This window comes from Toxotes jaculatrix, chromosome 8 (assembly GCF_017976425.1).
Source record: "Toxotes jaculatrix isolate fToxJac2 chromosome 8, fToxJac2.pri, whole genome shotgun sequence".
In the NCBI taxonomy this organism is placed as follows: Eukaryota; Metazoa; Chordata; class Actinopteri; family Toxotidae; genus Toxotes; species Toxotes jaculatrix.
Genome location: NC_054401.1, coordinates 22,791,580 through 22,809,866, shown reverse-complemented (window position 1 = coordinate 22,809,866; position 18,287 = coordinate 22,791,580). Strand labels below are relative to the sequence as shown.

General features: G+C 41.7%; 1 protein-coding gene across 2 annotated transcripts in view; it reads right to left on the bottom strand.

Moving 5' to 3' along the window:
• The window catches only part of oxr1a (oxidation resistance 1a), a 61,454-nt gene that overhangs the window by 11,687 nt on the left and 31,480 nt on the right, over nt 1-18,287 (bottom strand). For both annotated transcript variants that reach the window (XM_041043794.1, XM_041043795.1), the window contains exons 5-8: nt 6,295-6,447; nt 5,306-5,490; nt 2,643-3,304; nt 557-722 (exon numbers count right to left, since the gene is read on the bottom strand). In XM_041043794.1, the coding sequence (XP_040899728.1) occupies nt 557-722; nt 2,643-3,304; nt 5,306-5,490; nt 6,295-6,447 (1,166 nt within the window). The remainder of the gene's footprint in view (nt 1-556; nt 723-2,642; nt 3,305-5,305; nt 5,491-6,294; nt 6,448-18,287) is intronic.

The window sequence follows — 18,287 nt, the reverse complement described above, 5'->3', positions numbered from 1 at the left end:
AGATTTCATTGCAGGCTAGAAAGAGTTCGTGAACATCTTTGTGGGTTAAATGCATTCTGAAGATACAACATTTAAAGAAATATGAGCTTAGATGAGACCACACAGACAACTTGCTGTAGCAGATCCTGAGTGCTGCACGGGTCGTATGTGTGCCCCAGCATAGGAATAAAGAGTGCGTGTCTGTTTCCCTGCAGAATGAATGAATAATAAATCATTTTGCTGTCTGGCAGAGGCAGCTCAGGGAGATGGGCAGATGACGCAGTGGGAGTCAGACCTGACAAAGAGTGCATATTTGATTGGTTTCAAATATTAAAAGGACTGGAGGTGAGGTGCCTCAGTAACTCAGTTGACTTTGTGGTTTGTTAGGGATATATTAGGATCCTTTTGTATATTGTATTTTTGTATTTCTTCCATTTTAAATACACTTCCATAGAATCAGGTACGGCAAAGGGTTTATGATTTTAAAGTATATTATTTAGGATATCACAGAAATGATTTGCTTGTATTCAAATGCATTGTGTGCTGGGTTAGTGGGAGGCGGAGCAGAGGTACTGACCTCTCCTGCGGCACAGCAAACCAATACTCATGCTTTTTGCCCTGCTGGGCGTACTGCTGCATGGAGGCGCTGGCATTGGAAACAAACGTCTTCTTCATGGGCTTCCCCACCCGCAGACACAGGAACTTGTGAGAGCGGTGCTTCCGCCTCTCTGCAGACCCTGTACCTGGTAAAGGAAATAATAACATGGTCAGAGAGACACAGAAATGACCCATAATAGGCCAAGATAACGCGACAAATAGTTTGACATTTTGGGAAATAGACTCGATACCATTTTCATGTTTGTGCAAATGTCTGTTTTTAAAAAAACAAAACTCATCTTCTTGATTAACACTGTATTATCTTCTCTTATACTTGCTTTATTTATGTGACCCAGTTTTCTGTCCTTTTGTTTACTGGCTACGTCAGCTGGTATTAATCATTTTGTGGCAGAAACAATACAGATAACAGGAATAAATGGAGTAGCACACCATAATTAATAGTGACAGCCAGTCCTCTGCCCATGGTACAATATCAGTTGCCTATTATAAAGTCACAGACCCAGGAAGCTGAATGAGATCACTGTGTTAGTGACATTACATTGGTACATACAGTCGGCTCCTGGTTGGGCTGCACATAACTGTTAATAATGACAGGCTAAGTAATATTAATCCGCTTAGACAACACAGCTCAGCGGGACAATTTAATTTTCAATATGCACTATCACCATGCAATATGCACGTGACCCTCTAACTTATCAACATGGACACTTTCTGTATTGAACAAGCTGTTGTGCAGCTAGCACAATAATGTAAATTACAGTAAAAGACACAGTTTGTTCACTGTGATGGATAAACTACCACTTTAAGTTTATTTTCATACCAAAAGCTGATTTCCCTGTGAAATGAATGAAAACCACTTGTAATAAATCATTCTAAAACTATACGATATATAGCACTTACCAATTTAATGCTGGATCACATAAACTGAACCATGCAAATACTTATACTTATACCTTTACCTCTATGTACAGTATAATAAAGGTTTTATAAAAGACGTTCAGTATGGAGAACTTTATGAGGAATCACTGGTAAAAGTAAGAGCCTGAAGGACTTTTTTCAAACACACTGAAAACTTTTTTTCATGGCTGTGTATGTCCTGTGCTTGATTATTCAACCAGGGGCCAAGGTCTTATAAATCCTTCTATGTGTGAATCAGTGAAAACTAGCACTATAAAATATATTATACTATGGGCTGGGAACCATGTGAGATTCATATGAACAAATATATATAGCTCAGCTGTTTTTTTTTTGTGTTTTTTTAAGTTAAAATGCCATTTGAAAGTATTTATATGTATATATAATGTTAAAACTGACACGTTTGGCTTTGTATATGTGTTACCAGACAAAGTCTTGTTTTATTTCTGATGTCTGCTACCCAACGTGGGATGGATCAAATGTTTGGCATGACCAGAAATAAAGCACTGATTGACTACTTGTGATTGATGGGTTAACACATATATCAATCCTTTAATCTTAAACATTTCAATAAAGACATAAGTATTCCAGCCTTTGTGCAATTAAGTGTTTGTCTAAATCCACATGAAATCAACACCAGAAAGGGATGTAAAACGCAAGTAACACCTCTCTGAATGCTGTTTCAGAAGATGTTTTGATGTTTGGGTTTAATCGTCGCTGTGGTTCCCCTTTGGGCGCTAGGTGTGTTTGTGGTATTGTGGTGTTTGACAGGCTTTAGCTTATCGCCTAGAGGAGTGGCCCAGACCACCAAAGCCAGAGATCAAAGAGCTGCATAAAGCCCCCATAAAGCCTAGCTAGCTCCTGCAAGGTGATAACACCAGAGAGGCTGCCATTTCCCTTCGTCTTTATATTCCAATTACTAGCAGCAAGGGAGAGTGGAAACGGAAAGGTTATCACAAAACAACATGACAGAAGTGATCCTGAAGAAGCTTTCTGATACTTTTCAGAGGAATATGGCTGTAGACTTGCAGCTTAAGGAGAACATGAGGCCAGATTCATCACCTGAAATGTCCTGTATGTGCATTTGTAATATATATGTTTTCTAACTTTTATTAAGTACATATGTTTACCCTCTGCAGAGTTCTGTGAGCTGTCCTTTCGCGTCTCTTCTACATTCTCCTCCTTGCCTTGTTGCATAGTGTCCGTTTTGGAGACATCTGTCCCCTCGTTGGCATCCCCTTGTGGACTGGCTGAGACGGAGGTGGTGTCTGTGGCACCAGGGGTGGCTGAGCTTTGGGACCCCGGGCGAGAGGAGCTGCTGCTGGGACCCTGGGCCTGGCTAGTGCTGCTGCTGGTGGTAGTGGGTGTGCTTGGTGGCTTCTCTACACTGTGCTGCTTGGATCCCATGGGGGACTGGCTATTATTTTCTGTGGCAGTGTCTGGTGGATTGTCCTCTGCTGTCACCGCGGGGGGCTCCTCTGGCTGGCTGACTGAGCCGTGGGCGCTACCTGCGGCCTGGGAGCCAGTGCTGGTGGCTTCCACTTGGGTGACGGTTTGCACGGACTCTGTGGAAGCGCCAGAGGACTTGTCCAGATGGAGGTCCTCATTAGACGCCTGCTCCTCCTCTCGGATGGGGGACAGCTCGGACTCAGTGAAGACGTCTTCGGAGATGGAGCCCTCCGTGCTGCGTGGGGCCGTGCTGCCACTGTCGTTGGCCCCTGGCTCCCTCAAGCGATGCTCTGGGTCCTTCTGCTGGGAGGGATGTCTCTCAGCTGGCAGAGGCTCCAGGTCACTGGAAACATGAAAGAGAGGCTATAAGACACAATCAACTCAGTGAGAAAGGAATAATTAGATGATTTCTCTACATGCGTGACATGAACATGATGTAGGTGAACTGACCATTTTCATTTTAAGCACTTCACTGATTTTACATGTGGAGATCAGTTTGATTGTTATTGTCAGTGCTCGCCTGTAAAATCAACTGTACAATGTCTTGAGTCTGAGGAAATAACCCTGATCAGATTGGGTGTGACAATTCACATTTTCTACTTTTACAGCCTGAGTTACACACCGAGTCCACAGAGTTTGACAGACATGGGCATTTATAACGCATGAAGGGTTTAATGAAAGACACTAGCTGTGTTATTTGAAATGTAGGATCCAGTGTTTATGGAGCTTGACCCAGTTTTAACAACCGACTAGGGCTATTTTAGATGCAAAGCCCAAGCACAAACATAAAAACATCATCATTCAGCAAATACAACATGATAATTCTACAGAACTGGAAAGCTAGGAGGAGGACAAACATTAGACTACAGACGTGGGGCATTTAAAACAAAACAAAATTCACTCATTTATGTGTCAACATAAAGAACTGTAGCCTTCAAAGGACTTTTTCTTGTTAAAAAAATGGTATTGGACGCTTTGATCAATCTTGACCAATTGGCTGCCTGACAAAAGAATCATGTCTAACTGGATTTAATTTAGAAACATGAGCAGGTCTTGTGGTTTAAGTTGCATGTGTAGTCCATTCACTGCAAGTCCTTTTGTTTCAGAATGTGATGGATCAGTTTTTCAAGGGAGGAGTAAAACCTTTTAACCTTCCAATCCTGCTGTAAAAGTCTGTGTGCTGTGCTTTCATTGCTGGCTCTTTTAGTATGCACAGCACAATTATCCCAACTACATGAAAATTCCAGCCGCTGACAACACCAGCACAGACAGATATAATGTCCCTGGAATGCATAAATACTGTGGCATTACTTGCATTTTTGGGTAATGGTATATTCTCTTTCTATCACAATCTTGGCAAATTAAGAGATTCTTGTTCTTGAAAAACTCTAATGAGGTCACATGCAAACAGACAACACATTTGTGTATAATCATCACACTGCACAGCATCAAATCCTGCAGGCACTTGTTGCTCAGCTGTGTGTTCAGACAGAGTGAGAGAGAAAGGGAGAGAGGGAAAGGGAGAGAGAGAGGGGTCAGCAGAGAGAAAGCGAGAGGGAAGAGAGAGGAGACAGAGGAGACAAAGACAATGGAACACAGCTGAGAAAACATCTGGGCCTGGCACAAAAAAAAAAAAAAAAAAAGGACAGTCATTTGCTAGCACAATAACTGCTCCACGGGCAACACTCAACCAGCTAAATACAGCTCTGCCCAGACCCTGCTGCCACCAGAAGACACAGAAAAACAATGACTCCACAGGGTTTCTAATGATACACCATATTTGTCCTTGCAAAAAATTTGGCTTCAGCAACACTAAGTAAAAGACAATCAAAAAAAGAAAAGAAAAAAAAAAAAAAAACTCAGACAAATCTGTGGGAGGAAACACAAGTGAATCTGAAGTGGCTGCTTCCTACTGCATAAAGAGGTGAGCAATCAGAACGTAGGAGGTGAAGGCATACTTCATTAACCCCGGTGTAATTGCTGTTTCCTTTTTATTTTGGTATGTGTGTGTTTGCGGGGGGGGGGGGGGGGGGGGGGGGATTAAACTGTTGGTTGGATGCTGATGCAATCTGACCATGGGTGCAGCAGAGAATTACATTGATTACAACAAAGTTGCTGCATTTCTGTGAGTGGGAAAAATACACATGGAATGAAAGAATGAAGATGAAGATATAATGTCTAACTGCAAGAATTTATGTAGGAGTAAATCAGAGTTAGAGATCAAGTGTTGGCTTTTATAGCTGCATATATTTTAAGTAATGACATGTACAGGATAAATACATATAGCAATCGTCTCCTACTGCTACAGAACTTGCACATACAGTATATCTATGCTTTCTCTTACTCTGGGACAGCCTCTCTGATCTTGGCGTCAGTGATCTCCTTGTAGATGGCAGCGGACTGCACTTCCTCCAGAGGACACATGATGCCATACTCCTCACACCCATGGGCCTGAACCAAGGGATCCATCCGGTGAGGGTCGAACATGATGTTGTTGGGTGTCACCAGCAACACCCCGCTCACCGCACCCTGACAACAACGCAGGAGATGAGAGGAATGGGTCAGGGACGATGAGATGCATCAGTGCTTTTCATAAATAAATGAAATAAAAATAAAATAAAAAACAGCTTAGCGTCTTTACCTACCACAAAAAATAATCAAGAGCACCTCCGTCACATAAACAACCGGAGGCCAAATCCATTTGCAACCACAAATGTCCTAAATCAAGTAGAAGTTATTGACTGGCAGCACTGACCACTTCAGTGCTTTCATTTGGTACCTGGGAGTGAATCAGCAGTGGTTCAATACCATGGATCTGTGTGTGTGTGTGAGAGAGAGAGCAGGACAGTTCCCTGTGTGTTGGAGCACACACAGACAGGCAGGCAGTGATAGACCAACTGGGTGGACTCTGTGTGTATTTCAATGTAGGACGTCCTGGTAGCTGGCTGTCATTCTGCCTGATCTGAATCAAACCAGAACAACAACCACAACATATCCATACTAACATATCCAAAAGTAATTATTAAGTCCATGTATTATATGTTTTTTCAACCTGTTAATTTGTTTTTTAATTCACGATTGATGTAGTTATGGTAAAAACAAACAAACAAAAAAAAAAGTGCTGTGATAGTGCTGAACAACAAACCAAAAAGCAGCACACTGTTGAACTCTGTCAGTCTGACATCAATGTGACCAAGTAAACAAGTGGGCCCACACACACACACACACACACACACACACACACACACACACACACACACACACACACACACACACACACACACACACACACACACACACACACATACACATAACTGTAGAGCTTCATCTCACCTTTCCATCAGTGATGTACTTGCAGTTGATCTTGAGGAACTTCTCTGTGAGGGCTTCTTCCTCCTCGGAGGTGGATGACACCACTCTGGACTGACGCAGGGCAGAGAACACTGGAGGGTGAATGCCTTCTGGTTTGGGGGGGCCATCAGAGTCCTGGAGGTAGAGTGGGTGAAGGTGTGGACATTGGTGTAAGAAGGGGAGGGCAGGAAACAGACAGCTTTTTTTTTTTAGCATACTATGGACTACAGTAGTTTGTCATTGGTCACAACAAAGGAATTAAGTGAAATAAAGTGATGAATCCTAAACTGTAAAAAAAAAATGTAAATGCGTTCCACTTTATTCTGGTGCATGATGTCTGTGTCTCTGAACAGCATTCAACCAAACAGGCATAATAATAACTGTCGAACAGGAATAGCTCGGTTCACTTGGTGATACATGGTGTAACTAATTTGTGTCTCATTTCATCAGGCTAATGTGTTTGAGTCTCTAAATGTATTATCTATATATAAACAGATATTTTCTGCACAGTGGGACAATCAGGTTAAAAGGAACCCAATGATGAGCCAAATGACTACGCCTCCTGTGTGCCTGAGCTTCACAGTGGTAATTAGGTGAAAAACATTCATATGAGACTGAAGCTTTAATTATTGTGCTTTTTTGCACAATATGCCTAGTTAGTGTTATTTTATTAGAAACTAACATGCCCTTGAGTCAAGGGCGGATTTAGAAACTTGGGGGAGGGTCAGACTGGGGCACAGTCTTAAAGAACCACAACAACAAATAGAGTACATGAGAATAATAACTGAATGCCAAATAAACAACTTTAAACATTCGACTGTGAAATAATATCATTAGATACCAGTTATAAAAGTAAGATCTGTAGCTCCAAATATCTTACAGCCATGAACAGATTATGAAACAACAGAGCCCTTAACACAGACATGGAAAAGTTTTGCATCTCTGTTGTTGTTTAACATCTCTTTGTGGTCGTTTTGTGTGTCTTTGTGGTCATTTTCAGCCTCTTTGTGGTTGTTTTGTGTCTCTTTGTTGTTATTCAGGGGGTCTGTACGCGGTGGAGCCAGAATCAGTAATCCATCCGTGATACTATAACAAGCCAACTACCAATGTGGAGGGGCTATAGGGGTTGCCATCCCTGGACACCTTTCTAGCCCCACCCCTGCCTTGACACTTTGCATGAAAACTACTTTATCCATCTAAACTAGCTACCCTCACATATTCCACCAGAGGCAAGTGGTGCACTAACACAAATCTATGAGACTGTGTGAGTGTGTATGGGTGAATTCTATTTGTATGTGCAGTGGCATGGAAAGTGGACTCATCAACTAGGAGAAACCAGTGAAAAGTAAAAAATAAGGCATCAAAAAAGCATACATATTCCCACATACATACACAAATACTCTATATTCCCTCCCAATTATATTGAGCACGGATGGCTGCAAAACACAGGGTTTATTCAATAAAAATAAATCTGCGACTGTAAGGTCAAAACTAGCAAAACTACTAAACAATGTTATTAAGAAGATATTCAGATATAACGTTGATTAAAAAAACCCCCAAATATTTTCCTTTTAATTACACTTTTCTACAACTGTCCAGATGCTGCAAAGCCAAGAGGGAATTCAAATTATGTCTCAAGTAAGTTGCTCTATTTTATATTCACACATACACTATAAAGCAAATGTGTTTCTGCTTCTTCTTCTTCTGCACCACGGTAACCAGTGTGGTAACTGCAATCTGCCACAGATGGTGTGTGTGTGTTGGGCTGGAAGCATGAGGTGTAGTTGGTTTGGTGTTTCTTCCGGTGGCCTGTTGCCATGCAAAGTCTGAGCCACAGGCAGAGACTGACTCAAGTCTGTCTAAATAACTGTCCACATGGACAACTTCCTGACTGGGGGACATTCTGCAGGACAGCACTGACTGTTGGTCTGATTGACTGAACAGTCTGTGACACTGACTGACTTGACTGACTGCTGGAACAGATATCGGATGGGAAGATGAGAAGAAGTGAGGGATAGGAGAAAGAGGGATGACAAAGACAAAAAAAAGACAAAAGCAGTAGAAACTGCAGCGGAAGCAACTAAAAAAGGAAATTCGCTGTAGAGAAATATAAAGACAAGGAGATAAAAAGAGCTAAAGGCAATGAAAGAGAGTGACTGGTGTGAGGACAAAGAACAAAAGGGAAAAGGAGGACAGAGAGGAGTGTGTGGGAGTTATCACTAAGGGGGATTTCGACCGGGAGGGGAGGGCGTCAAGAGCTGATGGAGTGAAGTAAAGAGCAGAGCAGTGAGGAGCTACAGTAGCAGTGATGAGCTTAGAGAAGAGAGCCCGAGCCCATAACAACTGTCTGCTGTCCTCCTGACACCCACCCCTACGCCTCCCCGTCTCCGTCTCCCAGCGCAGTCAACAAACAGCCTGAAGCTACTGACCCACACCGACACAAGCAGCCCAGACACTGGCAGCCAGGGAAAGCTGAGGGGGCCGGCCAATCTGTTACAGCCAAAACAAGCCTCTCTGAGAAAGCAGAGGAGAAAGGCACCTAAAAATGTACAACTGAGATAAGGGGGAGAGGGACTGGAGCTGAAAATAATGTTTCAAGAGCGACAGAAAAAAAAAGCTTTTTCCGATGTGTGAGAGCATCTACAGTTGGTGAATTTAAGATCAGAGGCCCAGCTGTTGAAAATGAGTACTGTGCGTAGGGATCTAACCAGCTCGTCATCCACTTAAACTGAACACACCTCACCTACACAACTGCACTTCATCGCTCTACTTCCTCGCAAGCCACTTCCCAGTGACTCATTCAAGCTGGCCCTCATGCTCCAAGGTTAAATATGAAAAGAGGAGCAGGCTGTTCCACCCAAAAAAAAAGTTAACACTGACTACAGCGCACCTGGGAACAGGAACACACACGCGACCTACATGTGCGGCACACACCTGGGCTGAAATGAGCAGCTACATGTGTCAAAACGTGTCTTCCCTCACAGAAATGCATAACAAACACTGTCTTACAATCCCTGTCATTAAATCTGGCACATTTGAAAAAGGGGTGTTATGTGTTGGTAACAAAATAACACCCATCACACGTCCCACACAGCCCACAGGAGAGAGGACTGTGAGGACAGACTTGCTGTCCATCAGCTGAGAGCTGCTGCTCATAAGGCAACACAAGGTGATAGGTAATGATTTATAATGGTATTCTGCCAAATGTTGACATGCACAAAGTAAAAAAAAAACTTTCAAATGCATTTGTACATCATGTTTCTGTGTGGGCCAATCACTGGCTGAAATATGAGTAGGCCTAAATATAGTGAAAAGAGGAAACAATGGTGAGATTAAGTTGGTCTGTTGAACTGGCTGCCAATTGTGGCATATTGTCAAAAGATGACAATCTGTCCTTTTATTCTGCTTTTAATGTGAAAATCTTATTAATAACTAGTTGGAGGAAAATAAAACCTTGTCTCACTGTCTCAGTAGTCTAATTTCACCAGGTCATAGCCGCCCATGTATCAAGCCTCACGGAGCTGGTGTGATGATCATTTCTATATATATATATTCTTCATTTCCACCCTGGGTATGATTTATTCCCTTTAGACAGAACCTGCACAGTCATGCTACATAGTCAGAAAAAGATCACCCAGCACCCAGTCATGTTTTACACATCTGACTGAGCTGCCAGCTCCTCTTTCTTCCCTGTTCTTCCTCCCTGACTACCTGTGCTGCTCACTCCATCCTGCTGGATGCTGCTGTTGACTGCTTGTGCTGCTTTCTCACTCCAACACCCCACCTCCACCTGTCTGGTTTCATATACACAATACTTGCAATAGCACCTCTTGCTTTGTAAATTAATTTCCCAATAATGTACAGCATTTCCTTGTTGGATCCTTGCACTCCAGGTGGAGTAGTGGTGTATTTGCTGCCATTTTGCCATTTTGTTGACACCGCTGTAGTTCTTTTCACCCAGTGGGAGACATCCCTGCTGTCAGAAATTCCCAATATATCAGACTTGGAATTAAGATTTAAGTCGAGGACTCATGCGAACAGTTTTTCCCACGCTGCTGCTTCTAATTACGGTTTAAACAATTTGACGTAAATGCAGCAAAAGTACAGCTGAGGTGGATTGGATTATTATTACTTGCTGTTACTTAGTGCCATTGTAATCTTTCACTCTTTTCAACCTCAAACGTTAACAGGCTCAGTGACAAAGATTTCAAATACTTTCCACTGAGTAACAACTTTAGGATGATACAGGTATTAAGTCTCTCAAAGCTACTGTGGTGATAAAGAGATTATCATCAAGAGCTTATAAGGAGACAACTTAAAGTATTTGGTATAGTTGGTATACATGCAGTTGACAGATCAATAGTTTAAAGCTATGGAAGTTGAGAGAGCATCACCTGGCCACAGCCATTTCACATATTTCACATGAATATTTCTTTTCTGGGCTGCTGCTTTCTTTGCACTAATAAAACCCTCTAATATATGACCAGTGTTTGTCTTGGACAGGAATCCAAAGCATCCAATATTTTCTCAGCTGGTGTGGGACTGTGAGAGATGATTCTAAACATGATTCTCAACCCTCAAATTCAACCGGGCTTTTCATTTAAACTGCAAAACCCCACAGGTAAGGTAAGGCAACAGACACCTGTCATAGAAATGAAAAAGGTTGAAGAACTCAGACAACCTCACTGAAAAGTCCAACAATGAAGACAAACAGACTTTATTTGACCTCATCTGAGGTGACCCACCACTTGCCGGTGTCCTGGAGTGACCAGATTCCAGTCAGAGTCTAGGAAAGAGGATTTTTTCAGTGTGCATGCCATCAAAGGGAGAGAAAGAGCATAGTGCAGCACAGTGGAATGACTGCTGCACTGAAATCCAAAGATGAAAGAGCTGCTGTGCTGGCTTCAGACTGTGAGTAACTGCTGAGGGGGGAGAGGAGATGAGGAACGTAGGATGGAAGAGTATTGAACTGGATTGTACAGGAAGAGAAGTGCTGAGGTGAGGGAAGTAGAGGGAGGGGTGGGAAGGCCCAATGTGGACACCCTGAGGCTTCTCCCTGAGGGCTTTGGGAGGTGTAGGGAGAACAGCATTAGTTTAACCTACCGTAGAGAAAGCTGACACTGATGCCAGGGACACGAGATGGGTGTGACAGTGTTAGATGACAGCTGTGGTGGGGCTACAGAGATCAATATCCTTTTAGTTTCCAACCAATATTTCTCTCCCCACCCACAGTTAAAAACAGAGGGGAAAAAAATGTAGAACTCAGCTGTGTCTTCTGTAAAACATGGCTGTCTACAGGCTTTAGTATGGTAGTGAAGGACAAAGGCATATATTGTAAATATGAAAGGTAAGATATCAAAAGAAATACTCATGTAGTACTCAGTATAAAGATCAGGTTCCAAAAACATCTGACATTTCTTTAAAAATCCTGGTAAAATTCCTTTTAAATGTGATGCAAACTAGTTGCATTTGCTTCTCTGTTATAATAAAGATTTCAGAGAGGAAGTCTGCAGGTGCCACCCGGCTTTGACCTTGACAGTGACACATGGTCCAATCAAAAATCAATCCACAGCTCCACCTTGTGGGCATGGTTATGTTCTGCAAGAGGGAGCGCACAATGGTTGTGATTCATCATATGTTTGAGGCCAGAAGTTCTCAAGCACAATCTGTACCGTTGTTCATATCACCCAAAATTACATCCTCGGACCATGCCTACACCGACGAGATTCTTAATGATATATTTTAAGGTTTAGTAGGTTTCAGAAGATGAAACTTGTTCACCTGAATGAGATCATCACAAATGTACCTGTGGTGTGCGTACGTAGGTAATCAAGCTACTTCCTCCGCTACTTATTTTAGATCACACCCCAGTGGAGGAGAGGAAGCAAGGAAGGAGAGAGGCAAAAGAGGTGCCAAAAGAGGAAGAGACATAGAAGGTCACAGTAGTAGCTGTGCCACCTCGGTGAGTAAGTGTGTGTGTGTGTGTCAGTATGAGCACAAGTAAGGTCTGGATAGGACAAAGAGGACGCGTCTGCCCACACAGATGACCAGAGAGCAACTACGCCAGCAAGCCTGTAGCTGCCAAATAATCCAACGACAGCAAGACCGCCAGCCGGAAAGTCAGCCAGCTAACCATGCATTCACACACATACACAGACACCCACACACACACCCACACACACACACACACACACACACAGTCAGTCAGACAGCCAGCCAGCGATCCATGCCTGCAAGATGTGTTACTTTTTGCTGCCAATACCAGCAGGCCAGCAGGCAGACCGAGTGTATGAAGACACTTCAGAACTGCCTTATCTGGCCTTTAGCTCTATCACAGAAACACTGAACATAAATGGATGGGGAAAAAAAAACCTTTTACCTTGCTTACTGACGCATGGGCAGTGTTGTATAACAAGTGCATTAAAGCATATGATGAATTCATGTTTAACAGGAGATTCTCTATAGACTTTGTTTTTGACACTTCTTTCAAATAAACCCTTCTTCTCTGATTTCTGAAAGTGGAAATTTAAGGCTGTTAATTTAGTAGGAGAGATACACACGCTCCATAAATGCTGGGCTTAATCCAGTTTTACATGCTACACGAGTTAAACGATTCCAAAAGTAAACTCCACAGCAACCCCCTGGAGGTTTCTGCACAATGTGATAAATGTAATTCAGCCACAGGAACTTTAAAGCGACACTGTGCAACTTTTGAAAGAAAAAAATAACACATTCTTTCCCTTTTGAATGAAAAGTCTAATTCATTTGAAATAAAACAGCCCTTCTGAATTGAATAAACTCAGGGGTTTTGCTGTTACAGCCTCACTTGGTTTGCTATGACCAGTGGCTTATGGTGGCTAATGTTGGCTAATGTTGGCTAGTGTTAGCTAAGTTAAGCTAGGTATTCTTGTGTAATTGACATTATTGAGTCAGTTAACAGACTTCATAGCTGTTTAACTACTGTTTAACTATGATATTGGATGTTCTCAGAGCCAAATTAGAGACACCAATCACCTCAAAGTGAGTCTCTGAAGAACAAACACTGTTCAGTGTTAATGGTCTAAAAACAGAGAAAATTTTACTACGACACCAATACCACCTTCAATTTAACGTTAGCTAAATGATGTGTCAGGTTCCCTCCAGCTTAAAAGAATGGGGTTTGCTGTGAGAAATAAACCTGAGGATTTTAGGGAAACACTATGTTAATAATGTGTTTTTCCTGGTTCATCATGTTCTGTGTTCTTTTGTACTGGCTTTATTTTATGAAATACTCCGATATACAACTGTGTGAATGCTAACAGAGCTTCAATAAAAATACATAAGACAAACATATACGTTCACGTGAGAAACCTGTTATGTTGAATGACTTTGATTGTTTGCCAGGCTATTTGAACGTCTAACAGGCTTTTTAAACATCTGGTGCTACAGCGGAGCTGACTCTTTTTATATCCAAAATCAAAAGAGAAGCATCTGAAAGTAGTTTCTCTTCAGAGCACTCGTCTTGATCAGGGTTATACTAGCTATTTGCTGCTTGCATTGCTATTACTATACACCTCTCAGAGCCATTTATTTGGATAATATCCTCAATATCCGCAGACGAGCATGCCGAGCACCAAAATAGGCTTGTAATTAAAAGATGCCGGGGATTCTGGAGAAAATATGAAAGAAGCAGAGTGAGTTATTTAAGGTCTTTCCTGTGGTTTAAAAATCAAAAGGCACCTGGATGCTGCATCCGTCTATATAACTACCAACTAACATACACAAAAGAGGAGAGAGAGAGAGAGAGAGAGAGAGAGAGAGAGAGAGAGAGAGAGAGAGAGACAGGAGTGTGCAGGCGAGTGCACACTAACGTTCACAGTTGACAGATACAGACACACACTTTCACACACAGACAGACAACCACACACACACACACAACGCCTCCACAAACACATACAGAGTTGACACACTGGGTGAGGTAATGTTCCCTCCCTTCTGCCTTCCAAGCACACTTCCTCTGCCTGGAATAATTGCTGCCTGGCTGCTTGTCTGGGAGAGCAAGCAGCTCCGTTCATTAGTTGCTCTAAATATCAGACACGGCATCACTTTTAAAGGCTTAATTTCTCTGCAGTCACAGCCCTTCTCTCTGATCCTCCCCCGTTGAGAGCCGCAGAATATGCTCCTGTTCTCGCAGGCATGACCTAAATAGATAAGTAGTAAATGAACAGGGCCCTTTCTTTTGGCAACCGTGGAGAAATTAACGGACAGAGATTAGAGTAGACGAAAGGGAAAGTGCTTGTGTTGGGAGGGTGTCTAAACTCCAGTAGAGCAGCAGCGAGAGTGATGGCAATGGAGACAGCAGTATCCATTTTCTTACAAAGGCGGCAAAACAAGACGTCCGTTTCCATGGAGACCAGCAAACAGTCATATTCCTTAAGGGACCACTGCGGTGCTTAATGATTGGCTGATTCAGATGCTAGAGACACAGTACCTGAGGGAGATGGCTCATACTGCTGGCCTTAGAGCTGTGAGGACAGGATGCGTACGGCCGACCACACCAGACTGGAAGTCGCTTCAGACACAAACAACAAGCAGCCAAAAGCTTGTCTCTTTTTCTCACGCTACACTAGTGAAGCTGAGAGGAACAAGTGGGGAAAATGTGACATGCTGTCATGTGCACATGGCAAAATATCACTGCAGGAATAAACTCACCACAAAACTACTGGGTGACACTGAAATGAAAGGAATATTGCATCGATTTTTGCTTTAGTATTTACCCTGCTTATCACATATGCGTTTACAAGCACCAAAATACACTGAACACAACAACTGACCAACAATGTATAAATGACAAGTATCTCTATCTTCATATAAAGAAACTACAATAATGTAGCAAACCAAATGTGCTGTCAGCAAGTTGGATACTAATAAATAACTTTCTAATAACATGCATTTTTCTCTGGCTCTTGCAATTTGCCCTATCAGCTTCATGTTTGAAAAGGACCACAAGCTGGTTTTTTCCATAAAAGTTGCTCTGGCAATCTGCTTCTCCCTCTATAGGTCAAGTGTGAATATAAAGCAGCCATATTAATGGATACAGCACTCACAAGGTTACGGTCTATCTAGGACAGCCAGTGCCATCCTAGATGTTCAGATTTCTTTTCTGCAATACCCTCGGTTAGTTATCTAGGATGTTTGTTAGACAGTAAACCCTGGGGACAGTAAACAACAGCAAGGATTTTGTCTTGAAAACTGTGGGCTGCTTTGACTACTCAATCTGGGAACAACACTTAAAGACATACTACAAATCTTTTCGAACAAGTTAGTCAGGTTAGCGGTGGGGGTTGGAAATATAACTATGCACGTAAAAAAATAATAAATAACCACCAGAATTGTAAAAATAAAATTGTCGCTTATTGAAGAGTGTAAGATTCCATTTAGTTTGACTTGGGGTGATTTTATTGACAAAAATATAGCATTATATGCATTGTGTTAGTTTGTTGACAATGTAATGGCGCCTAGTCTCCTGCATCTTTGCTATGTTTCCACCAAGGACCAAAGACAAAGGAAATAGGCCTTTGACTTTATTGTGTCACTGACATTTTTGTGGTTGTGTGTTATTGAATGTCCTCCTTGTAATGTCACCTAAACTAAACCTAAATTTCACAGTCCTACAAAGGCTACAAAGACAAATCTCCCTCACACAAGAAACAACAGAAAAGATGGTCATCGTTAAAAAGTAACACGTGTGTCTTTGTGTCAGATGATATGTACACACAATACACACACATTACCTCCTGTCCTGTCCTTGGAAAATACAAGGCAGGTTTTATTAGCACCTCGTTCTGTCTTTTCTGTCCTTGACTGCATGACACATCATCCTGGATGTTCATTTTTAGGCTGACAATGAGCAGAGCTGTAAAATGTGACACCAGTGGTTGAAGGATAAGTCAGTATTGGTGTGTGCAGTGTGTGTATATGGCACAGACTGCATTCCTGTTGGTTGTGTAGTGTGTGTGTGTGAACATGAGCTGTATGTGAGCCACTGTGTATGGCGATCAGGGTCTAACCATTATACTTGCTCGCAGGGCCTAAAATTAATGACCAGCAAGTAGCAGTTGCAGGGTAAATTGGTCTTTGGTGGATAAATCAATATCAGTCCTGTGCCTGTCTGACAAGTAACTTCCACAAATGATAACATTTGAATAAATCTGTTATATTCAGTGTAGTAGGTTGGAAAAATGCCATATAAAAAGTATTTATTAAAAAACCAAAAAAAAAAAAAACAAAAACAAAAAAACAACACCCTTTTTTTTGTTAAATCATTAAATCACTGCAAAGCTGATTTTATATTCTTCAGTCTTTACCTCTGAGGTAGATGCACTATGTCGCCAGGAGATGACGGTGTGGTGTAGTGGGTCCAGTGGGGAGGGAGCTCCGCGCAGGCGCAGTTGGAAATAAACGAGCGCCAGCGGAACACGCTAACTTGCGTCGTCCTCGTTTGACCCACGGGTAATACCAAATTTTACTTTTTCATCGTTCAGTATTGTATGTACATGAAAGATAAAGTGTGGAGAAATGTTTAAAATGATTTGAGATGTTTGGGAGATGTGTATATGAGGTGACGAGTCTCGGCTTTGTTCCAGTGTTTTTGCCGGTCTTTCATTACGCTAATTAGTATCTTTAACGTTACTGTAAACGTATTTTTGTTCACGTATCGGTATTTAATATTCTGTAGAATTAAGTTTATTTGAATGTTTTTAAGAGTTTCAGTTGCCAGTGATTTAAAAAAAAAGCTTGGTAAGAGGCGCAGGGTTTCGGTTGCTGTGGTGTACACCGCGCCATTTTGTGACCGTTGCTTGAGTATATATGTGCGCTTGCATGTGTGTCAGGGAGCGTGCTAGTTAATAACAACGTGTAAATGGGTTTGTGCATTAGTAGTCTTGAGTGTGTGTGTGTGTGTGTGTGTGTATGTAGTAGGAATGTGTGTTTTGATTTTCTTATTTTGAAATATAGGAATTGTGTCAGCTTTATGTTTCACCTTGGATCAATTACTTTGTATGCTGAGGGATGCATATTAATTTATTTTTTTTACATTTACTCGCATTTCATGTAAGAAATGTATATATATATATCTATACATATGTATTTGTTTTATTTATTTTTATCTGAGTGGGAGAAAAATGTTTTATGTTATTTATTGTCAGTAATGTGAATTGGTTGTCATTTTATATTTTTAAAGCTTGATCACAAATGCGTGCAGGGGCAGTTGGAAATAAATGAGCGCCAGCGGAACATGCTAACTTGTGTCCTCCTCCTTTGAGCCACAGGTAATACCAAATTTTACTTTTTCATCGTTCAGTATTGTATGTGCATGAAAGATAAAGTGTGGAGAAATGTTTAAAATGATTTGAGATGTTTGGGAGATGTGTGTATGAGGTGACGAGTCTCGGCTTTGTTCCAGTGTTTTTGCCGATCTTATTTTGAAATATAGGAATTGTGTCAGCTTTATGTTTCACCTTGGATCAATTACTTTGTACTCTCTGTTTTTTTTACATTTACTTGCATTTCATGTAAGAAATGTATATATATCTATACATATGTATTTGTTTTATTTATTTTATCTGAGTGGGAGAAAAATGTTTTATGTTATTTATCGTCAGTAATGTGAATTGGTTGTCATTTTATATTTTTAAAGCTTGATCACAAATGCGCGCAGGGGCAGTTGGAAATAAATGAGCGCCAGCGGAACATGCTAACTTGTGTCCTCCTCCTTTGACCCACAGATTGCACAGCGCTGCCCAGTCTGTGTAATCTTTGCTGCCGGTCCAGATTCCCCTAGGTCTGGCACCGGTAAAAACAGCCTTTGGTTTTGGCTTTATAGCAAATTTTCTGATTGATGATGTTGAACTCACTGGCCTGGCATAAACAGTTAAAATGTTCAGTTTTCCCTTTTGCCTGGATGATTAACTTGCAGAACATTATTTGAATGATAA